This window comes from Notamacropus eugenii, chromosome 3, assembly GCF_028372415.1.
Source record: "Notamacropus eugenii isolate mMacEug1 chromosome 3, mMacEug1.pri_v2, whole genome shotgun sequence".
Classification (NCBI taxonomy): Eukaryota; Metazoa; Chordata; class Mammalia; order Diprotodontia; family Macropodidae; genus Notamacropus; species Notamacropus eugenii.
This window is the reverse complement of record NC_092874.1, coordinates 336,237,337-336,264,853: the sequence shown is the minus strand read 5'-3', so window position 1 is coordinate 336,264,853 and position 27,517 is coordinate 336,237,337. Positions and strand designations below refer to the sequence as shown.

Genomic DNA, 27,517 nt, shown 5'->3' with positions numbered 1-27,517 from the left:
GGAAATTATTAATATGTCTTGCTGGGAATTTCATTTCTCATCAGTTAGAGAAAGCAAGGGGGTGGGGAAAGGGAATAATTGCTACTATGACCAACAAAAATTACTTGGGGAGGCAAAAGTAACAGGAAGCACTGGGGGAAAATGACCATGACTTGCAAGAATTCCTGATGTTTAAGGAAGATATTGAATATAGTCAGAAACGTGTCCTAGCCTGCAGGAGAGATTTCTACAAGTTCAGAGGAAAAACAGTTATGACTAGAGAGGAAGGAAATTGTGAAAACTGGTACCACTCCCCCCCTCCCCATTTCTCTTTCCTTTTTCTCTCCCAAAATTCTAAGTTATCATAGTGAATTATTCCAATGAGAGAAGAAAAGAATAAGGGCATTCAAAGAGATCAGTCTATATGGTTTCAAATAAAGCTTTGTGATGGGCTCAGATTCAGAAAGGACATGTACAGAAAATGGAATTCAGTTAGTCAGTCAAGCATTTATTATATGCTTACTATGTATCGGGCACAAAGCAAGGCAAATGTATAGTTGCCTGGCTTCAACAACTTCACGTTATAATGTGGGAGATGACATCCAGAAGAGATGAAAGGTAACCTCAAAGAGAAAGCACAGAAGAAAGCAATGTCGTTTGAATGTGAGAAATAGAAAGCTCTAGAAATGATAGAACAAACAAGGGTAAAAGAAAGGAGGGCTGTAGAGTCAACATAAATCTGTACAAATTGCACCATAGGTTGTAGATAGAATTTGTAAATATAATCACTATCTCACTATCAACAATCTTTCAGAAATGAGAGAAGGAAAAAGGTGTAAAAGACTAGAGGTAAAAAACCACTCCAGTTCTCAAATAGGAGAAGATTTTGTAGACTGCAAACTGGCGTTCTTGATACTAAGTAAATCTCAATTCAATTCAAGATTCTGAAAGTGGTGATTAAGCAGGAAGTGCAGTGACAAGGAAATAACATGGGCACCCCAAAATAAGTTATGCCAGGCTAACTTCATCTCCTAGAAGGTTGTGCAGAATTATTATAGTTGTGAGAAGTATGAATTTTGGCAAGATATCTGATCATGTCTTCTTTGATATTCTTGTGCACAAGATGGAGAAACATGGTCTGAAAGATGGTCCAGTCCATTTGAATTCAGAACAGATCCAAGAATTATACCTAGAGAATATCAAATGATTGGAGGGAAAAGGTTGAAGGTAGATCTCAGAGCTCTGCTTCTGGTTACGGTTCTGTTCATTTTTATCAGTGACTTAGATGAATATGCTAATAGCATCTTTAAATTTGCATAGAACAAAACCCAGGAAGAATATTATATTTAACTACATACACTGTTATAATAACAGGATCTGGATTGAAAAACAAAATCTCAGCAGGATGATGAAACTGAGTAGAGGAAAATGTAAATACCTAGACATAAATTTAAAGAAAAAAAACTGACAATAACAGGATGAAGGAAAGGTAGTTAGTTCATGTGAAAAAGTAGTTATGAGATTAAGCTGAGTACAAATTAAAAATGTGTTGGTAGTTGACATGGTTGACCAAAACAACTAGTGAAATACAAGGCTACATCTGCAGATTTACATTGAAAGCATGAAGAATGAGAATGCAGAATGCTCCACTATACTCCACGATGGTCAACAGTCTCCTGGTACACTGTGTTCATTTCTGGACAACACATTTTAAAAGGGATGTTGACAGGCTGGACTGTATCCAAAACAGTATAACTGGAATGGTGAAAGGATTCAGTGTTACAGCATATGAAAAATGGTTAAAGAACAGATTATATTAAAGAACAGACTGTATTACATGTATAACCTATATCAAATTGCTTGCCTTCTCAATGTGGTGGGGTGGGGATGGAGGAAGTGAGAGAATCTGGAACTCAAAGTCTTAAAAAAGCAATGTTAAAAATTGTTTTTACATATAACTGAGGAAAAATAAAATACTAAGTTAAAAAAGAATAGATTGTATTTAATAGGTATATTGTAGGGAAGCTAACACTTAAAAGGGACATCACAGTTATCTTCAAATATATGAAAGGCTGTTATGTTAAGTCTGGCTTCCCTGGTTTCCCTCAAGTTTAAACTAAAGTCCTACCTTCTACAAAAAGCTTTAACTTGTTTTAATTTTAGTGCCTTTCCCTTGAAATCTTCTTCAATTTACCTTTTATATATCTTATCTATACACAGTTGTCTGCATGTGATTTTGGAAACCCCATTAGAATTTGAGCTCCTTGAGAAGACGGGCTGGTTTTTTTGCTTTATTTTTAAAAATATATTCCTAGTGCTTAGAATGCCTGGCACAGAGTCAGTACTTAATAAAAACAAACAAAACCCAACCAAACTTGACATGACTCATTCACTTATGTGCAAGAGATAACTACTTATCCTATGTGATTACAAAGCAAAGAACTAGTACCAATTATAGAAAATTACAGGGTGTTTAATTTTTGCTCAAAATGAGGAAAATCTAAATAGAATCATCCAAAATTGTAATGGGTTACCTCATGCAGTAGTACATTCCCTGCTAGCAAGAGTGTTCAGAGAAGCCACAGACTACTTACTGGAGACATGATATAGGAAATTTACACAATGGGTATGGGATTGGGCTGTATTCTATATCAATTTACATTCTATTCCAGAGTTCATAAAGCCCCCCAAAGCAACTCAAAAGTTTCTCATTTCTAATTTCTAAAATTGCCACAAATTCTGCAGAACTGAGGTATTACCATGCAGGACTCATGATTCCCTTTATATCTTTTTTTTTTTGACTCAGAAACACACATGTGTACATACATGCCCTTTGGCATTTTGTATTATTACTGAATAATGTATTTTTCTCCAAAGTATACTATATTCTGTTTCACTGGAAAATGTTTTTTAACACATTTATCTCTCCTTGACACACATAACTGATTCTGATAGGTTTTTTTCTGCCATTTTATTTGAATTTTGATATAAAGACTGTTAAGGTCAGAAAATTTAAAGTAAGCAACAAAGTTGCAAAAAATATGAATCCATCTATTTTAACTCTGGTTAGCCATGGTGGTTTACAACACTTGTTATCCTTGTGGAGGTCAACAACTAAGCTGACTTTGACTCCATTGACTGTTACATGATTCCGAGTCAGCAAAAGATCACTCTATTATAAGATCATAAAAACATAATTTCACTCTCTGCTTTGATTTAAACTTTCAGAATTAATTTCTATCATCTAGGCTAAGAGCTCTGAAAACTCAAGATGAGAAAACCAGAAAAAGCCTGGTTGTTTAAAAACAAAACAACATTTTTAAAACTGCTGTTTTGATTTTAGCTACAGCCATCCCAACACAACAGCAGAAATAAAAACAGTTCTAGAAACCTTTAAGCAACTTGAGGCAAGAAGCAGGGAGGGAGGATAGGGACAGTGAATTCTAGAAGTAAATGTACACTTTCACAGAATCTCAGGATCACAACAATATGCAATAATTTTGACCTAGTTTTATTTTGTGACAGCAGTCATCATTTGTCTGCTTCTGCTGACAAGGGGCTGACTCAGATTAAGCAGTTGAAACAAAGTTATCTGGTTTCCAGGCCACATACATGTTTCATTGCTCTCAGTGTGAACCGAAACAAAGGGCAGAGCCAAGAACCAGAAAATAATTGCTGCAAAACAGCCTAAGTGAGCCTTAGAAGGCAAACAAAGACCCTCGGGGAAACCTGACAGAGCTGGAGGGCTTGTCAACAATTCCCTCTAAGATGTAGGTTTCCTTAAGTTGGAAGAACTGCAGGAAGACCAGTTTAAAAACAAACTGAAAACCTTTGTCAACCACTTCTATGTAGAAAAAACATCCGTCATGGATAAAATAATACATAGACAAGAGTATTACAGATTGGGATAAATATGATTTTTTACTGACAAAATTCCCTTTTTCATTCGAGGGTATAAAAAAAATCACTATGAGATCTATTTATATTCATTAGTTTGTAAAACATCTAATCAAAAATGGGGATTTTTTTTTTTTTTTTACTTCCTAGAGGCAAGACAACATTCCTATACCAGGGCACTATAACCTCATTCAGCACCCAGAAACAGACAGATGTCAGCTGGCAGTTGTCACACACTGGTTAGTACCAGGCCACAAAGCTACAGCAGACTGAAATAGAGACCTGGGCCTGGGTGGGGGCACTCCAGGTAAGGCAAAGTCACAGGCCCTAGGCTGTAAGCAAGCAGCAGCTGTGTGGCTCTGATCCCAGGCACAGAACGAGGTCTCCATTCTAGCCTCCAACTCAGTCTGAAGCTTGCAGAGGAATACCCAATACAGAAATCCCAAACTAAAGGAGAGACTACAGCTCTTGTCACTGAACCAATATAACTGTCTGAATGGCTAACAGTGGCTGAGTCCGGCAGTAATAGAATATGGAAATCACAATGGGGACAAGTCCACAGTCCTTCTGCTCAGACCCAAACCCAGGTCGGGAATTTACAAGGCTCAGACCAGAGGGACAACAACCTGACTTTGCCCCAGATCAGACTATTTTGGGAACACCAAAAGCTTACAGGTCTATCCCTAAGATCTTGAATAACACAACGCTGACTATCTCAAGAAAGTAGCAGGACCAGCCTACATCGTCCTCCAGAAGTACCTAGAGCCTGTCCCCTAACAAAGTTTAAAGTCAGGAAGTAATTTGGAAGAATGAGTAAATTAAAAAAAAAAATTCCAAAATAAAGAGTTATTATGACGACAAGGACATTCAAGACACAAACCACAAAAAAGTGGATATCTCCAAAACATTTAAAAGCAAAGCCACCAAGAAAAACTCAACTTCAGTACAAATTCAAGTAGAATTTATGAAGAGAGGCAAGAGTTAAAATAAAGTTTATAAAAAGTTTTTATAAGTGAAACGAGACCACTAGAGGAAAAAAATGAAAAACAAATGAGAGAGATGGCAGAAAGAATTAGAAAGGGAATTCATAGCTTTGGCACAAGAGGTCCAAAACTTTATGTAAGTAACAAAATCCTTGAAAATCAGAATGGATCAAACAGGAGCTACTGACTTCATGAAAAAGAAATATTAAAATAAAGTCAAAAGACCAAAAAAAGAAAAAAAAACCAGAAGAAAATATAAGGTATTTCATAGCAAAAACAAATAACCTCAAAAACAGTTCAAAGAGAGAAAATTTAAGAATCACTGGACTACCTGAAAACCATGACCACAAAAAGAATTCATAAAAAATAAAACTGCCCAAATCTCTTAGAACCAGAGAGTAAAGTAGAAATAAAAAAGAGCTTCCAGTCACTTCCTGAAAGAAACCCTCAAATAAAAACTCCCAGGAAATCAGAGCAAAATCCAGAGTTTTCAGGTCAAAAAAAAAAAAAAAGTACTACAAGCAGCCAGAAAGAATTTAAGAATCACAACACAGTAAGGATCACACATGATTTAACAGCCATTACAATAAAGGGACGGAGAACTCGGAATACAATATTCTAAAAGGCAAAAGATACAGGCTTAGTCAAGAATAACTCATTCAGCAAAACTGAGTATAATCCGACAGGCAAAAAAATTGGATCTTTGATGAACAGCAGACTTCCAAGCATTCCTAATGCAGGAGCTATATAGAAATTTTGAAATGCAAACACAGGAGTCAAAAGAAGCATAAAAAAGTAAGCATGAATTATTAAGGACTAAATAGAGATAAACTACCTTTAACCTAATATGGAGAGACATGGAATTTCTGAAATCTTTATGAGTAGTTGCCATAGAGTTAATCTAATTAGACTAAAGGCTACGAATGGTTCTTAAAAGAAGAATGGAAAAGGAGGAGAAGTTTGAGGGAAATTATCTCAACAAAATCAAGGTGCATAAGTAGAAGAGAAGCGTTTTGGGAAGCAGCTTCAGTAGAATCTCACTTTTATCTTAACTGGTCAAAAAGGGAATGAATACGCCCACACCCACACATGGAGTTTGGTACAGAAATTCATTTCACTCAACAGGGAAATAGGAAGGGAAGAAAAGAAGGAAAAAAGGAAAAATTAGAGGAAGGGTAAGAGATTAGAAACTCCTTCTAAAGATGTCAAAAATATTTATAACTTTTTAAAGTGGCAAAGAATTGGATACCGAGTGGGTGCCTATCAATTGGGGAATGACTAAATAAATTGTGGTGCATAAAATACCATGGAATTCTATTGAGTTGTAAGAAATTATGAAGGAAATAGCTTTGGAGAAGGTGGGGGAGACTTCTACGAACAGATGCAGAATGAAGTGATCAGAAAAGACAATAATATTGTGATATTACACAACTTCAAAATTTGAACTTTGATTAGTATAATGACAACCTGGAGTTCAGAGAACTAATGATGAAACATGATATTCACCTCCTGATACAACAGTGAAAGGCTAAGAGTACAAGATGTGATATTTTTTTCCTGGCCAAAGTGAAAATGCCTTGTCTGACTACACATGTTTATAACAGCAATTTTGTTTTCTGTTCTTTCTCAGTTGGGCAAGAAAAAGGTGGGAGGGAGAGAAGACAAATTTTTGCCAATTGAAAAAAATATTTTTAATTAAAAATACATGTGCCAAAATCTTATGAATTCAATGCCAAATCATGCAAACCAAGTGAATGAAGGAAAAGGATGAAACATTTTTCAAAGATGTGAAAATTTATAAGGTTTCCTGCATGTCAATATTTAACTATTTCACTCTGTCCAAGTTAACTGGCATACCACTACGGTATATGCAATATACATGTATATACCTACACATACACACATACATATGCTACATGTACACCACTTGGAATCTTCACATTCTTATGTATATCTATCTATACATAATTTTTTATAGATAATACATTCAGCTATCAATATATAAACATGTAGATGCACAGACTACATGTTGTCTCACATATGTATGTATGTATGTATGCATGTATGTGCCTGGCACATAGTAGACACTTAATAAATATGTATTGACTACTGTTTACTGATTTAACTTAGTGCTTTTAGGCGCCTTTCTAAGACTAAACTGCAGAGATCACAGCTTGCACTGATAGAATAAGTTTCCTCCTCGGAGAGTTTCTCAGACTAATGAAATCACAGGTCTGCTCCCTACGTCCCTGTCTTTCTATCTCTGTATAATATTTGCATATGCATTTAAACATGTATGTGTGCATCCACATATTTTTTGAGTCTTAAAATATATAATTTTTTAAAAGCATGAAAAAGTTGAGGCAAGTTCAAACCCTCTAAGAATCATCTCAGTAACTATCTGTGTCACCAAATATAAAAGCTAGAGGTTAGTTTCCTTATTAATCTTTTACTACCTAGGAACAAATATAAGGACTTCACTCTTATAGAATATTTTTAAAAGAACTGTCTCTTACGGCAATGATAACATCTCACTTCCAGTTTTCTGTAAAAGTGTTTAGAGTCATGTAAGAACTAGTGACCTTCAAGAAAGAATTTTTAAAATAGAACTTAGAAAAGGTGCATGATGAACCAAAAGAAAGCACAAGCATAAATTCATCCTGAAGACTGGTTCCTAAAAATATTGAATTAATTTATGTGCAAGAAAGTATAAAATCTGTTGAAATAGAGGGGAAAGAATAGACTTCTAAGGAACATCAAGTTTCAGTCTTTTGTCCACTGTGAAGTTTTTTAAATAATAAATCATCTTTTAAAAATCAGAAATTAATCTAGATTATCTGAAAAAGTTTATCCTTAAATGATAGTCACAAACAAATACAATAACGAATTTGTATTTCCTCATTTAAAAATATTTTATTTATTAGCTATATATTCAGATGACTGAGGAATAATTTTAAAAAATGTACTATAAATAATTTATACATAATAACCTCTTACATGTGTCTTAAGCAAGATCTTTCAAGGTAACTACACACACACACCACACACCCCCCCCACACACACACCCACACACACACACCCTTTTTTTTGGTCCAGACTTCAACTTTCATCAGTGTAAGGAATGCCTGATGTGTATATACAACATCATTCTGCCTCTCACATTAAGGCATTTAACAATTACATTTACTTTTAATTGAGGACATTATTTAACTTCTTCCCATGGCAGTAACAACGTTCAAATGAAAGGGCTATTGACTTTTTCTGTTTCAGTAATGTTAGACAGGGTTTACAAGAATAAATCCCTGCTGATCTAAGCAAACTAACAATGATTTATACAGTTACTGCAATGCTGTAGTAGAGTTATGGCTATATTGAAGTGCTTTGTAAATGTGAGCTATTATAATATGATACAAGAAATGACCACTTTCGGCCTTATAAATTTCTCACCCAAAATATTTCATTTCTGGGGAAGCTTTCTTCAGCAGAATATTTTTCACTAACAGTGAAAATCTCTGATTCAGCAAGTTCATTAATGGATACTCCTTTTTATCCTTCGCACAAATCATTCAGTATAATTGGTTGATGGATCACATGATTTCTGTTGATCACCAGGATGGGATTATTTATGAGGCCCATCTTTATGCTGACAAAGTTAGGATCAAATGCTTACTGGAAAAGAGAGAGCTTGGTTCAACTGATACGATAGAAGTTTAAACAGTACCTTGTCTACATGGAAAATTAAATCCAGTTCACAGACATTTTCAAAACACTTGTCTAGTGTTTCCACAAATACCTACAAAGAAAGACAAAATGGTTACAAGTTTAAGAACACCAGTCAATCCATTCATTCTATTAATGCACTAAATCTGATATAAAATATAAAAGACAAAAATATTTAAGGTCTGAAAGAGTTGGACACACACACACACACACACACACACACATATGTATATATAGATATCAAACAGCTTTTACAGTTTAGCAGCTCCGTGACAAAAATACTAAAGAAAATGGCACTACCAAACTTTACTTTCCATAAATCCAAATATCAAAGGGAAACCTCTTCAGCATTAGCTGAAGTGAAGTATATTTATGTCCCACCCCTTTATGATTTATATCAAGTTTTCATTATTTATATAACTGAACGTAAATGTATAAACTGAAAAATCTTCAAACAACATGCAGTTAAGTGCTAATATATTAAAATCCCCTATTAGAGGATAATCTGAATCTACTAGAACCTACAAAACTCTGACTTTCCCTGTTATAAAAACATATTTGTGAGCCTTTGCCTATAAATATACAATAGGAAATATAAAAACCAGATTGGAACACAACCATTTTCCATTAGATTATTTGATTCTATTATTAATCAAGCAAAAAGCATTTATTAAGCACCTGCTCTGTGCCATGTACTGCCAAAACAGGCTCTGCCCACAAGGAGCTTACCCTTCCAATGGGTGAGACAACACATACATCTATCGGTACATGCAAGATACATACTGTTGCCCTGACGCCAACTTAACCTGTCTTGAGTTTCCATATTTTCCAGAAACACTGGCCTCAGGGCATTCAGGAGGCCTTGACCGAATCAAGGATGAAATTCCACTGTGAGCTGACATATTTTGGTCTTTGCACCTTTAGCTGGAGTCTCAGTGTGTCCTTAAGAGTCAAACCAGTTACAATACAGGCACCAGTCAGACAGCATCAGACCAATAAACTGTTTGCACAGCTGAGACCGTTGTAGATAAGTAGACCATCATAGCAATTCCCAAGGAAAAAGAATGCTGCTTTTGCCATCCTACTTACTCCTCTTCCCCTCTCCTTCTCTATTTTCCCCCTTCCCTACAACTCCCATCCTCCTCCCATGCCACACTCCTCCCAAGAGATTGCTCCTTTTTGTAATTCATAAATATTCATGTTTCAGGCTGTATTGTGAACTACTTCACACTTAGCATAAGGGGTTCCACATGCATATTCATTTCTCTTGTAATATATCAAGTTAATAACCATATTTTATGGAGTTGTGATTTTTGATTCAAGGTAACTTTAGAGAAGAAGGCACTAATAGCTGGGGGACCAGGAAAGGACTGATGAAAGTGACATTCCAGCTAAGTCTTGAAGAAAATCAAGGAGTTCAAGAGAGAGAAGAAGGGAAAGTATTTTAGGTATCAGGGCCAACCAGCACAAAGGCAAAGAGCAGGGAAAGTAATAAGGCACAAGAAGTGATGGAACGATAGATTATGATAAGGAAAAATAATTTCAGAGTTCCTGATTATAGAAGTGCAATGCTTATGGGTGTAGGAAAGATGAAAAGGGTGACCATTTCTGGGTGGAGCTAAAGTGGATCAGAGAACTGATAGATTAGGGTAGTTGAGGGAATACCAACATGTACATTAAAGTCCTCTAGTCTGAAGGTAGGAGCTGATCGGCAGAGGGAGACTGTGGACCAGGGACAGAACTCACTGAGAACAAAAGAAGAGTGCCCTGGAGTTTGGCAGATAAGAGCCACCAGGATCTGGGCTGGATGCTAAGTCTAGACTGCCAAGTGATAATGGCAGAGGGAGAGTCTAAGTGACAATGGGAAACAAGAAACATTCCAAGTCTTCCACCAGCACCAGTGAGTTTAGGAGATACAAAAGAAAGTGCTAGTCACTGGTATATGCTGTTGCTGATTTCCCAGGTGTACTGCTTCACTACAAAATAGTTCAACCAAGTCATGGTAATAGGCCACACACAAAATGAACAAATCCTGCAGAATTTTCCTCCAAAAAAAGAATCCCAGGACTTAGCATAAGAAATGATGACAGAAGCAAAAATTAAGGGGCTAGAGGAAGAAAAGGACAGGATGTTCATTCAGATCCATGAAGTACCAACCTGTATGAACAAAAGTTCACAGGAATTTACAAACAATCCAACTAAACTCATAAAATTATTAAGCACTCCATGATGTAGTGGATTCCTATGGTCAAAACTCAGAACCTACTTGCTAGCATGAGTCGAATTAATTTCCATGTTCCTCTCTTGCCTTTTGTTGACCTTTCGCAACGTTGGGTTCTGCTTGACTACTCACTGTATTCTCCTCAGTTATCTGGGTCTGCCCTTTCCTTCTTTCATGAGAAACCCTAAAGTGTAAGTCCCAGATTCAATGCAATGCCTAGTAGATATCTGCTATACCCCTCTTCTTAACTCAAGTTCCAATCACAGCTTTTCACCATTGCCTATGCCCTTACCTGAAAACGAGTGCCTAACACAAGACAGAGAACTGAGGTTTTGTTTTTTTTTAAAATCTTTCCCCAGGAAACATGAGCTGCCAAAACAGGAAAATTTTCTAAGTGCAAAGTGGAGTTTTTTTCTAAATTTCCTTCTGTTGAACAAAAGAAGGAGGGAGCAATGACAAGGAAAAGAACGAGAAAAATAATGGTGAGCAATGAGTAGCAAATCCCACCAGACTCACTGAGAATGTACCATTTGTACAGTAAATATTCAAAAACTCTAAAAATCGATTTTCAAAACCCAATATACTACATATAGGACAAAAAATAAAAATATTAATTTAAAAGTTATTTGAGGATGGATTCTATAGGACTGGAGGCATAAAAAACACAAAGAATCTTGGCCTAGGAGTTCTATCTTGTGAAGCATTATTAGTTAGTGCAGCGGGTAGAGCACCAAGCCTGGAGTCAGGATAGCTGAGTCCAAAGCCAGTCTCGGACACTTATGAACTGTGTGATCCTAGGTAGGTCAGCTAACCCCGTCTGCCTCAGTTTCCTCAGCTCTAACAAGGGGATATGATACCAGCCCCTAATTCCCAAAATTGTTGCGATGATTAAATGAGATGATCTCTGTAAAGCTCAACGCGATGCCTGGCACACAGTAGGTGCTTCATAAATGCTTGTTTCCTTGTTGTTTTATTAACCAGTCATGTGACCTTGGCCAGTCACTTAGCCCCTTGGGGCCATGGCGTCCTCATATACAAAATGAAGAGAATAGGTCAGAGCTTCACCCTGCACATGGAAACATCTATGAACTTGGACAGGGGAAGCCTCTCATTGAAATTTAGCATTTCTTTCAATTATTTAAAAACCTTCTTCTGAGAAGAGGCCCATATACTCAATTCTCTTAAAAAGGAGCCCATGGCACAAATAAAAGTAAGAGCTCCTGGCCTGGATGATGTCTGCAGTGCTGCCCAGTTCTAAATTCTGTTTCACGCTTGGACAAGGCCTTGGGGGCTTTTAGAAGCTTACCTAGCATAATGCATGTTTGGAGGACATATTACTTCAGAAGACAGATGATGAAGCTAGGTCCAAGAACGTTCCATTATCTTCATGTAACACATCTGGTTTACCCCTTCCCTTAACTGATGAATATCTACTTTGTTTCAAGTTCTTTGCTATCAGACAAAGTGCTGCTATAATTCTATGGTCACCTCCCTCCCAAACTGACTTCCCTCCACCTCCTTGCCAGTGGCACCCCCACTGTGGAGACACCTCTACACTGAAAGCCACTCTCCTAACTGGTGATTACCTAGCTCCAAACACTATTTCATGAAGACCCCCAGTTAAGATCACTTAAATCCTGACTCAACTTCCTCCCCAAACACCCTCTCCACAAGCTTTGCCCATACGGGGGTACCTATTCTCACTCTACTTTCTAGTTCCCGTCTATGCACTGTCTTGCCCACTAGAATTGAAGGTAGGATTGTCTTGTTTGCATTTATTTGTAAACCCCACAATTTAATTTTGCTTGGTACTTAGTAAGTGTTTGATAAATGCTTTCTCTACCTACTTATTGATCCAAAAATATTCTGATGTTGGAGATTTTCCTTTTCTGCCTCTAACATACAAAAAGTGGAATCTCTGAGTTTAATTATATATACATTTTGGCCACTTTCTTTGCATAATTCCAAAAAGCTTTCCAGAATGACAGTGTAAATTTACAGCTCTAACAGCAGTGCATTGGTCTGGTCATCTTTCTCACAATCCCTCCAACATTGGCTATTTCTATCCTTTGTCATCTTGGTCAATTTTCTAAGTGTAAGATGAAGCCTCAGGGTTGTACTGACTTGAATTTCTCTTATTGAGAGTAATATAGAGTATTCTTTCATCTGGTTGTTAAGTTTCCATAAATTGTCTATAAACCTTTGATATCAGAGGGTACTGTATTTATAAACAGAAATAACAATTTGTGGCTGAAGATAAACATCTAAGGAAACAACTAAAAGTTCATACTGCCAAGTATTTTGTAACATACCTATTTAAGAAGGTTATGTTTAAATAAGAAAATTAATTATAGAAATGAATTTATAAAATAAAACATTTTAATCAACTGTGTTAAAAAAATATCACTGTAGCTACAAAAAACATAGCCAGAGTACACAAAAAAACATTTTTAAGAGTAAGGCAAATACTAAAGGAAAGACTTTTTGTTCATTTGTTTTATATTTGGTTCAATGTTTAAGATGAGGGATACTAATTCTAGCCTATGGATAAAATGAAAAACTCGAAGGCCAATAAAGCAAGGGAAATAATCTAAAAGCCCTTCGGTCAGGGCAAAGAAGTAAGGCTTTACTGTATTATTACACAATCAGAATCATCAAAAGAAATGAAAAGGAATCAATAATTTAAAAATGAGACTATTTCTAGTCTATAAATAAGTGACATGGTAAATAGCACCCCCTAGTGTTTTATTTTTGAAATATCTTAAGCTACTTTTAATATAAATGAGTAATATTTTAAATTAGACCTCCACTTTAATAACATCCTAAACTCTGAAAAAGAAATATAAAGTTTGGCATCAATAGATCTCAGAAGAACTACTACGTTTATATTTAGATAAATTGCGCTACCCCCACCCCCCATCCTTTTTAGAGCTTGGGAGTTTCTCTTAGCTCCAAGAACTTACTATTTAGACTCCAGAGCTAAGAAGCCTTAGAAATCACCTAATTCAACCCTCTTATTTTACTAACGAGCAAACTGAGGATTACCCAAGGCTGCATAGGTTTTAAATAGCAAAGGTGAAATTTGAATTCTGATCTTCTGACTCCAAGTCTAGCCTTCTTTCCATTGTACCCACATAGTCTTTGAAGTATAAAAGACAGCAAGAATCACTTCTACTATATGATCAAACACAGTTAAAAACAGTATCTGATGCATAGGCTCTTGAAGTTTTTGTGGTGTTTTGTGGTCTGCTTTAGAAGTCTGATTAATCTATTATTCTAATTAATCTAATATTCTAGGAAATATTTTTAAATGCATAAGATATATATGATTACAAAAGAATTAATTATATTAAAAGTTACCAAAACACTTTTTAAAAGTTCATGGACCCCAGGTTAAGAACTTCTGTACCATTAAAAAAAAAGTTTAGGGAATACTGCTGATATGGCCAACCCTCCCCATCCCCAAATGAAATATATCTGAAATCAAGAGACCACTGGTAAATAAAAGAAGAAAGGAATCCTGAACATTTCTTGACTACAGCATAAATCACGAAGCAGAAAAAGTTTCTTTTCAGATCCCTGTCATTAAAACGTTAACCTTGAAAGCATTTCTACCACAGGATTCACATGAGTATCCTACCTAGACCTGGCTTGCAGGGGGCACCTCCAAACCTTGAACCTCACTTTCTTCCCTTTCTTGCCTTCAAAATTATGTCCTATCCCTTTGGTGCTCAGTCTTCTGCTTCCTTATGAGATGGCATATGCATTTTAACATAAGCTTTCTTGGGATATTGTCTTAACCAAAGTAAATATAACAATAGTTATTTCAGGCATTGTGCAGAAAAATGGAAGAGTGTCTTACGAAATTTTACACCATATTGACAAATGGGTGCACAGGACTGGCCTCATTCAGCTTTTCATTCATTTTAATTTTGTGATGATAATATAGTATATAGAGAATGAACCTGTGATTTCACTGAAACAGGGAACTCCCAAGAGTTCCCAAGAGAGAGAATTCCTCCTATTAATGTGGTTCAGCAACTTAATTTTAAGGATGCTGCCCAGAGTACCGAGTGTGACCTGTCCAAGGTAACACAACCACTATGTGTCTGATGTGAAACTTGGACTTAATCTTCCTGGCCTTGGGGCTAGCTCTCCATCTGCAAAGACTGTGAAAATAATGATAACATACAGCACTCTACAGTTCCACACTGCTACGCATATATAACCTCACTTGATCGTCTCACCAAACCTGTCAGGTGGCATACAAACATTACTTGACCCTCCTTAACAGATGAGGAGACCAAAGGTCATAAAGTTTAGGTGCCTAACCAAGGTCACAAAGGTAGAAAGTAGGAAACTTTGACTTGAAAACAATTGGTTTTCTAATGCCACAGTCAAGAATTTTTCTACTATATCCTGCTGCCTCTGGATCCAGTTAACTAAACTGCTCCTAATAAAGCAATAATGATATTTGAACAATGTTTTATTGTTTATAATATAAAATAGTGTTTATGTAGCATTTTATATTTAACAAAGTAAAATTTCATCTGCTTCTCATAACAACCCCATGAGATAGGTAATATGGGTGTGATTATCCTTTTGCAGATCAGGAAACTCAGGAAGAGAAAAACTAAGATTCATGGTGTGCATGCTTTAAATTTGGTAAACGGTTAAGAAAACCATTGACCAGGCACATTTCTGACTACTCACTCATGTGAAAAAGTAAAAACTGATTTGTAAAGCATCACAGAGGAAAGCTCCATCTTCCTGGCTATGCCATGACTGCAGTATCATAAGTAAACAACATCCTCAAAAACAGTTCACTGGACCCCAGTATCGTACATATTAAAAAGATCATATTTTGATTATATATTCTAATGCAAAGCCTAAACGCCATTCTCTTAAGCCAAGTAAAAGACTTGTGGGATTAGTTCTTGATTATTTTTGTGTCCAATTGTAACCAGGCAATGGCTTATATACTAATGGGACTAATCCTGACATCATGGCTACAACTCAAAGAAAAGAAAACGTGTAATTAAAAAACAGAGCTAACGACTGAACTACTCTGGCACTGCTGTCAGCTTAAGATAACACATAAATTGAGGCCAGGATGAATGCGTGTAAATATCCAAACCCAACGTTAAATATTGATGTAGTCCTTTTGTTCCACTTTGTAAATATTTTATCACTTCCAATTAAGACATATAACATAAACAGCTCTGAAGCTATCAGCTATGAAGTTCACTGTTTTATTCAGCAATTTGTGACACTAAAGTAACACACAGTATGACCAAAAAGAATTTTTTGTCTTGTTCTCTAAGCAAAAGGAAGATTTAGATATAATTCTGTTGATGAAGCAAATACAGAGGAAGTAGATTTCTATCTGTAGCAGACTTCAATCTAAAACCTCCTAGGAAAGATAAAGCATGTCCTCTGATTCAGCAATGACATTATTAGTGTTTTATATTTTACGAAGTAAAATCTCATCTGCTTCTCATAACAACCCCATGAGATAGCCAGTATGGATATGATTATCCCTTTGCAGATCAGGAAACTCAGGCAGAGAAAAACTAAAATTCATAGTATGCATGCTTTAAATTTGGTAAATGGTTAAGAAAGCCATTAAGAATGACTACTCACTCATGTAAAAAAGTAAAAACTGATTTGTAACAATAAAAAGCTCAAAAATGAAATGTGTACAAAATATGTGTACAAAATAATTACACACATGTACAAAAATAATTCTATGTTTACAAAAATCTACATGTACAAAAATAATTCTAGCAGTTCTTTTCAATACAGCAAAGGTCTATAAAACAGGGGGGATAGGGGCAAGAGTGTTTATCACCCAGAAAACAGCTGCACAAATGATGATATATGAATGCAATGGAATATCATTACATTTTAAGAAATATGAAAGGAACAGTTTCAGAGAAACCTGAGACTTGCATGAACAGATTCAAGGTAAGCAGAACCAAAAGAACAAAGGGAGGAGCACAAGCATTTCTAGGACGCCTACTACGTGCCAGGCCCTAGGCTCAGCGCTTTACAAACATTACTGCATTTGATCCTCACAACAGCCTGCAGGATAGATGCTATTATTATCCCCATTTTACAGTTAAGGAAACTAAAGCAAGTAGATGTTAAGTGTCTTGCCTGGAGTGACACAGCTAGTAAGCAAGTAAGGCTGGATTAGAACTCAGGTCTTCCTGACCCCAGGCCCCAGGGCCACCCAGCTACCTCTAAAAATAACGACACTGAAGAAAAACAACTTTGAAAGACTTAAGTATGATGAAAGTAATAATCAACCATGATTCCAAAGCCTTGATAAAGCAGTTGTTAGCGAAGTGGACAGAGCACTGGGCTGGCAGTTAGGCACTTACAAGTTGTGACCTTGGGCATGTCACTTAACCTCTGTTTGCTTCAGCTCCCTCAATGGTAAAACCAACTTGATGATGAAAGCACCCTACCCAGCTCTTGACAGAGAGGTGATGGATTCAAGACACGAAAGGGTACACACATTTTCAACCATGGCCAATGTGAGAATTTGTTTTCCTTCGATATGCATATTTACTATGAGGGTTTTATTTTTCTTTGTGTGGAGGGAGGAAAAAGGAAAGGAAAGGAACTTAGTCCTGACCAGCTCCCTTTCCCTGCCAAAAAAAAAAAAAAGAGAGAGAGAGAGAAAGGAAAGAGTATTGAAGTATCTTTTCAAATGCACGAAAAAGAGCAGGAGAAATACAAAGAGGACAGCTTTGAAAACTGCATGTTATGTTTGTTGTGTACTAAAAAGAAAAAAACAAGTGGTCAAGCACAAAGTATCATTTTCTTATACAATAAATCCTCCTTAACTGTTCCACTTTGTGTGTGGAAATATTCATTTTATTTGGTGTTAAGTTCAGATTAAAATGATATCATTTCTCTTGGGAAAAAAAATTGTTCCAGACAATATGACAAGCCTGTTTATCAAGCAACCCTCCTTAATCCTCCTCTTAACTAATCTAATGCTTCTGATGCTAAAGATATTTTGCAGTCATTGCTAAAAATCATACATAGAACTCATCAAATTCCACCTCAACTTGACTTACATTCTGAGAATTTCTTAAGAGGGCAAGTGTTTTTCTTTCCCCTAATGGACCTTTCAAACATTAACTGAACATTAAAAAATCATTTTTTTTTTTTTTAACAATTACACGGTGGTTTTTCTTTACACTTCTCCACAAGTGATTTTTATCTTTCTTTTGAATCATCTCAAAATATGCTTAGAAACACTTAAAAGGAGCACATCCTAAGAAGAGCACTATTCAGATAGTTTACTTCTATTAAAAAGTAATTTGGGTTCACATTCACTATTATGAGTAAAGAGTAATGCACAATATTACTATATAAATTTATTCACATAAAATCATTCTTAAGAAAACTATGAAACAAAAGGTAAGTCTGAAGAAAAAGTTCAAAATTATCACTTACAACAAGGACATCATTAGTAACTTACTTGTATTAGGTCTAAAATGCCAAGTTCACTTTCTGAAGAATCCACACAGAAGACAAAATACAACGTGGCATAATGTCTGTAAATCAGTTTGTTGTCAGATCCACCTATTAGCCTAAACAACAAAGGCAAAAAGCTGGAATGTCAGAGGGAGCACAAGACATATATTCATTAGTTTAAGTAATTTCAAAGCTTATAGTAAAATACTGTTATATAAAAATCTCCCAGTAATAAAGATCTCATTTATAGCTTCTGCATTTTTAATATGCATTTATTTTCATAAAATAATTCAATAAAGAATGGATTTCCTTTTGCTTAGAAAACTACATGAAAAAAAAACTTTTTCTTAAACATAACTTTACTATATAGAAAGAGATTTACAGGCATTCCAGTGACAAGAGTAAGAACTATAGATGGTTTCCAGTCAGAAATCTTAAAAGCTAATTACCAAATAGAGAAAAACTAGGCAATATTTCTTAATGAAGGAAATATTTCCTGTAATTACTCCACTAATATTCAATATACATTGATTTTCATTATAACAAAACTGAGGTAATAGGTTTCTGGAATTGTTCTTCTAGTATATATTAACATTAAAACATTACTTTTAAAAACATTCTTTGGTAAAGTTATCTCATTAAAACACCTTTGAACTATCTTCTATAAAGAATTGAGCCATTTTGCTGGGTAGATGATTGCTGTCTTCAAATTTTTGAAGGGCTGTTATGATGAATAAAGATTTAACTTCTTGGTCTTGGCCCTCAATAGAGGTGGGTAGGCAGATTTTGGTTCCATTTTTAACAATAAGAACTACCCACAGAAACTAGAATGGACTACCTCTGGAAACAGTGAGTCCCTGTCCTAGGTGCTGGATTTATCTTTCCATTATAAGCTGGGCCTCTAACATCACTTCAAACCCTGGCAATGTGATTTTCATAAATATAATAAAAACCACGTTTTCAAAAGAATCTCCAGGATTGACAGAATTTGTAAAATTAAGGCTAATCAACTAATGAAACTAGAAATTTTTTTAAAGGGCAGAAGAAACCATTGAACATATGGACATGCTAATCAGTTGAATCAAACCTCTCCTATTACACACATTTTGCCCCCTTCCTCATCCCCAACTTGCGATCTCATGAGTGTGGGGAGAGGAGCGCTGTGAGCAAGTCAGCAATTGGTCTTGAACTCAGTCTCGGGGAGAATGTGCTGAGGCAGAGAGGTCAGCAGCCAGCGTAACAACAGTAACAGCTAAACAAAGCAAGTAACAGTTCTACAGCAGCTGCTGTGTGCCAGGCCCAGGGCAAAGCACCTCGCGGCTACAAGCTCCTCTGAGCCCCGCAGCCTGGCAGGCAGACGCCGTCATTACCCCCAAGACACCACAGTGGTTTGCCATCTCCGTCTCCAGCTAGCAAGGGCCAGGCCTTGCTGACGTCAAGCAAACAGTGCTCCATCCACTACTCTATCTAGTTTTCTAAGTTTAAGGTGGAACTTGAACACAGGTCAGCTTCCTATCCAATACACCAGTTTGTTCGTGTCCTCCGAAGTTTTTTAAATATTTGGAATGACGACCTTCGGTATCAAATTAACTTACCTATTACTACTCCTACTTCATGAAATAATGATTTTCTATAAAAAGACAAGAAACAAAAGGAACATGCACTTGAAAAACTTTCTGAAGTTACACTGACAATAGGATTACAGCAATTCTTCCTTACTAAAAGGTTAGATATGGAGGGGAAACAAACTTCATTTTAACCCAATAGAATTCTAATTACAGTTAAGAATTTTTACAAATTTGTTTTCTGAGACAGATATTTTAATTCAAATAAGATCCAGTCTTCAGCTTTGAAATGGCTAAGAGGATTGCATGAAAGCAATAATACTGGGCAGTAAAATCAATTTTTTAAACTTGGGAGTAAAATGTTGATTTCAGATACTTTGCAATAGCTTTATATGAATACAAATATCTTGTACAACCATGAAGAATCAGAGTTTGGGAGCTGAAGGAGAAGTCTGTCTAACTTCCTAGTTTACAGACAAGAGGCAACTGAAATCTAGTGAAATGAAGTGATGTATCATCCATCTCATTTGTGATAGATTCAAGACAAGAGGCTCAGGTTTCCTGACATCTAATTCAGTGCTCTACCAAACCACATTTTAGTTTCACTGTTACTAAAGAATGATTCCAAGTCAAGTATAAATTAAAATTCAAACAGAAATCTGAGTGGATATTTCAAGGCATTCTTACACAATTCAATAAATATGAAGTATTTATTATGACCAGACATGTATCTGGTCTTGTTTTTTCTTCTGAAAACACTCAGTAAAAAGATGATGCTAGGAAGGTTCTGCAACTTTATTCAGAATCCAAACTGGCCTTAGTACCATATATTTAAGAGCAAGAAGGGTCCTTAGATATTATCTAGAATCCTTCCTCATTCGAGAAAGAAGCAAACTGAAGCCCAGAGAAAAGGAAATCTGGCCATAGGAATTGTATAACCCTGGGCAAGTCATTTAACTCTGTTTGCCACAGTTTCCTCAACTGTAAAATGAGATGGAGATGGAAATGGCAAACTACTCCAGTATCTTGAAAACCCCAAATGGGGTCACAAAGAGTCAGACACAACTGAAACAACCGAACAACAACTCTTCACTCCAATTTCAATGATTTTTCTTCTATACCAAACTCCCCTATCATTAAGAGAAAGAGAGGCCAAGGACATTTCTAAAGACAGGAGTCCAGTTGGTACAACCAGACTGAATGACTGAAACTGAAGAAAACAGTTGTGTACTTGCCTAAACTGTTACAGGATTTACAACTTAGACCTAGGAGGGCTCTTAGAAGACTATGCAGTCCAATATCTGAATATTAGAGACAGAGACTCGAATACTCAGAAGAGGTGGAGTTAAGTGCTCAAGGTCATGAGGTCGTACCAAGCTTGTTATCACAAGTTAATACGCAATAGTCACAAGAGTAACCATTTATCCCCTCATGCATAAAAAGTGCCATATAAGAAATCAAACTTCCTCCACAAGCAAAAGTGACTGCCAGATAAGAATGTCTTATGTTGGCAACAAAATTTATGTAACTTTTTCCTAAAATAAACTGCAAAGTCTAACATATTCCTAAGTCCACAAATTTAGAATTTCTATTAATTAGTCAAGGGGTTGCCTTTTCACCTTGTCTATGAAAAAACAGCTTAAGAGGCAAGTAAGCAGTATAGTCAAGATGACAGAGAAGTATGTTTAATTAACTGCCTGTAAAGAAGCTGTTTTAAAGGAAGAAAACAAGCATCCACAGGAACAAGCATTGGCCGGGTTCCTTGGTGAGAGCCAAGGCCAAATTCCACATGAGGAAGAAGAACTTTGATCATCTGTACCAACTGAGAGGCTGATTACAAACTATTTTCATCTCTTTGTATTAAAAACAGGACATCTAGGTCTCCGTTGGAATTTTCTAAATTCTAGTTTATTGTGTGGACTTGAAAACAATAAACTGCATGCCTTTACTTTCTTATTTTAAAACTCAGACTTCTTAAGCAAGGTAAACCAGTGAAAAGAGGGTAAGACAAATCCCACCCCAGACACTTAATAGCTGTATGACCCTGGACAAGTCATTAAATCTCTCTCAGTTTCAGTTTCCTCCTCTATAAAATGGGGATAGTAATCATATCTAAATCCCAGGGTGGTTGTAATGATGATCAAATGAGATAATATATGTTAAGTGCTTTGCAAACATTAAAGACCTATATACAGTTATCCCTTCCATATCATAGGAGTTAAGGGCATGGTGCCCCCACAATCCGGAAAATCCATGGAAAAATTTTTGGCACTCCCTTTGTACCAGAGAAGACTAAATTATTATGATATTAAAAATATGTTGATATTATACCATATATACATATTTTGTGCATTTCTGGTTTCTAAACTGCTTCTGTGTCATCTGCTGGCCTTCACAAGTCATCTGTGGCTTCCACAAAACTCCTCAAAAATTTCCATTTAATTTCTTAAGCCAACCCACAACATATCAAAAATGCAACGGGGAAGTCACGATGTGGAAGGGATAACTGTAAATGCTAGCTATTACTGCTGTTGTCATTATTTTCTTCCCCAATTCATCCAAATTAGAGAGGCACATTATGCTAACAGTCAGTTGCCAAATCTCATAATTTCCCCCTTCTCCTCTCACCCTTCACTCTACTCACCTGATGCATCCATCTAGCTCAGGTTTTTGTTAACTCTTGCCTAAATGATGGTCAAGTATTTCTCCTCTCCAAACTAGCCTGCACAGAGCAACCAAAGTGATTTTCCTAAAGTGAGAGTCTGACCACGTTACTACCCTACTCAATAAACTGACAGCTTCTCCCATTACCTTCAGGATCAAATATAAGTTCCTCTAGTTTTTAAAACCCTCACAAACTGGTCTCAACCCATCTTTCCAACCTTATATGTACATCACTCACTTTCCCATATATTACAGACCTGACTGCTCACAAGACAGTCCATCTTCTTTCTTTTCACTGATTTTCACAAGCCTAGAACACACTACCACCCTAAACAATTCTTAGGATGTTTTCTCTCCTTTCAGAACTCTTTATGAAGCTTTTCTTGATTTGCCCCCTCCCAGTTCCTCATTCCCCCCCTCCAAAAATTTGGCCTTCTATTTATTCTGTATGTATTTATTTATATATGAATGCTGTCTCTCTCCACTCTCCCAAGACCTCATGTAATATAAGATCCTTCCTTGAGGGCAGGAAGTGTTTAATTTTTGTCTTTATATGAAGTCCAGTACTTAATACAATGTCTGTACATAGCAGGCAAAATAAATGCTTTGTCATTGATTCATCTACGCAAAAAACATTAGATATTTTACTTACAATCCTCCTTCTAGGAAATTACAGACATTTTCATCTCGTTTAGACACCAAATGGAAAGTTTCCCTGATGATTTGTTGCTGTGTATCTTCACTCTGAGGAAGAATATTTTACATATATTGAAATAAGATTAACATTTAGAGCAATTTTTTATATCATAAACATTTCTAGCCACTACTATCAGTGTTAAACTGTGACATTAATTTGCAATAAAATACCAACCTCCCAAGAAATGATTCTCTGGAAAGGAAATTTCATTAGGGGTCTTATCTTAAAATGATACCTGACTGAAGCAAAGATGAAGGCTCTCTAGTGAAGAAATACAACTGGGACAAAGTGATCTATGTTCAAAACTCCTTTTAATAAGTTTAAATATATTCTTGAGAAAGCCATGAAATACTGAAGTTGGAAGATTCTTAGAGGTCATCTAACTCATTCACTTTACTGATGAGGAAACTGAAACAAAAGATAAAATAAAGGCAAAAGAGTGACATTAACATGTTTTAGAGTTTATATAATATCCTACTTCTGTCTTCTCATTTGAACCTCACAACAACCCTGTAAGGCAGGCAGTGCAACTATTAAGTCACCTCCATTTTAAAAATGAGGAAACAGACTCAGAAGAGTGAAATCACCTGCCCATAGGAACACAGCTGTAGGGAGTGTTGGAAGCTTCCTAGGCCCTGTACTCTTCAAAGGCAGGAGCTGGTATACTTCTGTCTCTGTATCCTCACCAGCTAGCACAAGGCCATGAACACAGTGGGTGCTTAGTAAACGTTTGAATGAGGTGAGAGCAAGAAATGAGCCCAAGTCTTCTGAATCCAAGTTCAGCACTTTCTATTATGCCACATTTACAGACAAGAACCCAGGTTTCCTGAGTACGAATGCAGTGTTCTCTCCACGAGACAACAGCTTTCAAAGCAAGTTTGTGTCCAGGAACAGTTTATAAAATTAGTTTTTACTAGGAAACCAACTGCAAAGCAAATTATACCAAGCTCTGATCATTACATGTGGATGCAATTAAAACTTCTGAGGGAGCGGCAAAGTCTCTCAAGGAAGGAAGGGTAAAGATTTTTAAAAAGCTGAGCAAAAAAAAAAAAGTAGAATAGTAAAGTAACATTACTGATCTAGAAAAAAAGTCAAGAGATTCTCATATTTTGAAGCTGATACACCCTACCTGACTATAGCAATTTCTCCACTTCTTTTACATAGCTCTTAGAAGCATTAGAAAAGCATTAGAAAAAAACAAAGCAATTAATTACTTTTGCTTAGTTTGGGAGGAGTCAAAGATATTCTCTTTTTGAGATAACTGGATGACCTTGGATTTTAGGCCAAGAACCTGAAGAATGAATATGAACCTTTGGAAACGACTTCTGTTTATCAGTTTTGATTCAGGAAGATGTAGAAACATCTAATCCAGACTTGGGGAATTAGACTAAAAATGGAATAGATTGCTAATAGTTAAGACTTAAAGAAAAAGATACACTGTCCTAAAAATTGATTTCATTGAAAGCTTTTCTGTATTTCATCCTCAAAACACATTGTTTGGTAATGGTTTCTTTTCAGCTTTGTGATTGATCTTTTTTCAAAAACACACATACATAGCAAAATTCATGGCTGTGATCCTCAGCCTTTAGATGCACAAACTTGAGAATGGTGAAAAAGCCTCCAGAAGGTTAGATCAGAAAACTAAAGAATGTGATATAATCAAATTATCCCTTCAACAAATTAATCTTAGGAAGATACCGTGGAATAATGAAGCTTCATTTTCACAATTTAATAAATATCCTGAGAGATAACTTGGCAGAGTGGATAAAGGGTCATCCTTGGAGTCTGTAAGACCTGGGTTCAAGTTCTTACTCCTGAATACTGTGTGTGAGTGGACAAGTTATTTATGCCCAAGGCAATTCTCTAAAACTATAAATTGCAGAAGAGTTGCCAATATGAACTGGTGGAAAGAATTTCCTTATCAGGAATCTGGTCCTATACCACAGCAACTACAACCACCAAGCAAAAAAATAAATAAATATATTCTACCCCCATTCCCACTCCACATTAATATTCAACACTCCACCAACTCTTTTCCCCAGGCTAAAACTCTCTGCTGTGGTCTCATGGCTCCCTCTCCACAACCTATTTTCCTGAAGCAGCTGTGAATCACAACTGCTTTGGAGCAAACCAAAGCTTTAGCTTTAAATACATCACCTCAGAATGGAATAAACCATCCCAAACTTGGCCTCACTGTACTAGTACATAAAAAGCAGACAAGTTCAGCTCTTCCCCCATTCCTCTCCTCATACAATAATAGGTAGGAAGTACTTACAGCTTTGTTCTTTCACAAAATACAGAAAAATCAAGTTTTGCTACATGGGAATCAAAGCCATGTTAAGTCACCTCAGCCAACTACGAGAAATGAGTCCTAAAGAAGAGGGCCTAAAGAGGACAGTGCAGATTTCATCTGTTCATTCAACAAACATGTATTAAGCACCTACTACTGGCAAGGTACTAGGAGTTGATGAGATTACCTAGAGGAGAGAAGGAGGGTAGAGAGAGAGGAACCAGTTCAGTTGCAGAAGGTCACAAAGAATGAGAACTGAGAAAATTTCAGATCTCCATGCTTTTCCCTAAACTTTCCTTTTCTAGTAAAAGACCAATTTTTGTCAAAGGCTCCACTGTCTTTCTAATCACCCTTGTTCACAGTCTTAAGAGTTACCCTCCATTCTTCCCTCTAAGCTTATCATCATTTTCTAAACACTGTTGATTCTACCTCCAGAACATCTCACATCCATTTCCTGCTTTCCATTTTACTCAGTTACCACCTTATTTCAGGGTCTCACTCCTTCTCACTTGCACTATTGCACCATTCCATGACCACAGGTTAGAAGGGATTCTTGATCCATTGCTTACATTGTCAAGTCAGTGATAATGGGAGAAGTCATCAAAGTCCCTGGTTCATTCAAGAAATCCTGGACCTCAGAGCATGGCTCTGAGTATCTTACCCTATTGGATTTTTTCACTCTTTAATACAAAGAGGAGTATTCTCATGGGAATGGGGAGCCTAGAGCAGAAAGGATGTAGAGTTCTCCAAAGCTCACCTGGAATTGATTCAATTAGGTTTCTGTCATAGGACGGTTGCTTTTCTAATTGTACCAACTAATAGCCTCTTTTAGACTTTTTTTTATGGGTACAATACAGCCTAGAGCTGCAGTTTTGGTTTATCCTAATTGAGTGCAATTAAATTTTGTTTCCCTTTCCTAAGCAGTGAGGACATTAAGGTGCTAACCATGCCGGGGCTCTAAGTTGTGCCAATTAGAAAACTGTCCTTTTAGAATAAAGAGAATACTGGGAAACAATAGGTTATTAAAGCTTTTCCACCATCCACCTTCTCTCCTTATTTTATATTATCTAATAAAATAACAAGATGGGCCTATTCCAAAAGAGCATCAGTCCTAATATGACTACTGCTATGCCTATTCCCTTAGAAAATGCAGTCATGTTATTGAAGAACTGTCTAGTCATCGATAGTAACATTTGTATATCAATCATTACAGATATTTTGTATACTAATATACACCCACACTATCAAATACCATCTTACAGAATACATATGTATACAGCAGGTGAACACACAAAAAAGGGCAGTTAGCTGCTCTAAAATTTAGGTAATAATATATACACCTCGCCTTCCCAGATAAGTCTTTCCCAATTCCCTCCAAAAAGGCACTTATCAGGACAAGTCATTGCATTCAATATCGAGTCCTTTTGTCCTGGAAGTATAGACACTACTGTAAGGCAGTCTTTTTGCTCTGAAATGGCAAGCCCTCCTCTTTTGGACAAGAAAGACAGGCACTATTACAGTTACCTTATACCAAGAGTGGGGGACCTGCCTCGAGGCCCCAGGTTCTCCATCCCTGCCCTATACTTTTGTTTTAAATTTAATAGGAGCAAAAGTTTCTCTGTAGTGGGATGCATAAACCCAGTTTTCAAGACTTCAGTTTTCCATAGCAGTTTGGGTGGAAAGCAGTAAGTATCTGGTTACAATCTTTCTTCAGTTTCTTTGTAACTGCTTCTGAATCTGCTTTAGTAGTACCATAAACTTTAAGTCATCCTGAAAATATATTGTAATGAAAACACATTCCTACTTACAGCACTTAGTCTTTTATCAACCTGCATGTTAACAAAAGACTTTAATTAGTTCCCAACAACGTGTATCTAGCATATGAGGCAGGTACAACAATATTATTGGACTTGGGTTATTAAAGAAAATTTGGAGCTTTGCAAAGTAACTTTTTGGATGACAGCATCAACTGACAGCAATTGCCCATTGTGCTTGCCTCCCACAAGA

General features: G+C 36.4%; 1 protein-coding gene across 7 annotated transcripts in view; it reads right to left on the bottom strand.

Annotated features, from left to right (window-relative positions):
- AP3S1 (adaptor related protein complex 3 subunit sigma 1) overlaps positions 1–27,517 on the bottom strand; it is a 96,681-nt gene that overhangs the window by 23,640 nt on the left and 45,524 nt on the right. For 2 of the 7 annotated variants that reach the window (XM_072597104.1, XM_072597102.1), the window contains 4 exons: positions 23,456–23,628; positions 23,176–23,267; positions 18,299–18,410; positions 8,581–8,652 (listed from right to left, as the gene is read on the bottom strand). In XM_072597104.1, the coding sequence (XP_072453205.1) occupies positions 8,581–8,652; positions 18,299–18,410; positions 23,176–23,267; positions 23,456–23,599 (420 nt within the window). In that variant the 5' untranslated portion in view covers positions 23,600–23,628. The remainder of the gene's footprint in view (positions 1–8,580; positions 8,653–18,298; positions 18,411–23,175; positions 23,268–23,455; positions 23,629–27,517) is intronic. The other 5 variants (XM_072597106.1, XM_072597109.1, XM_072597105.1 and 2 more) reach the window with 4 other exon arrangements.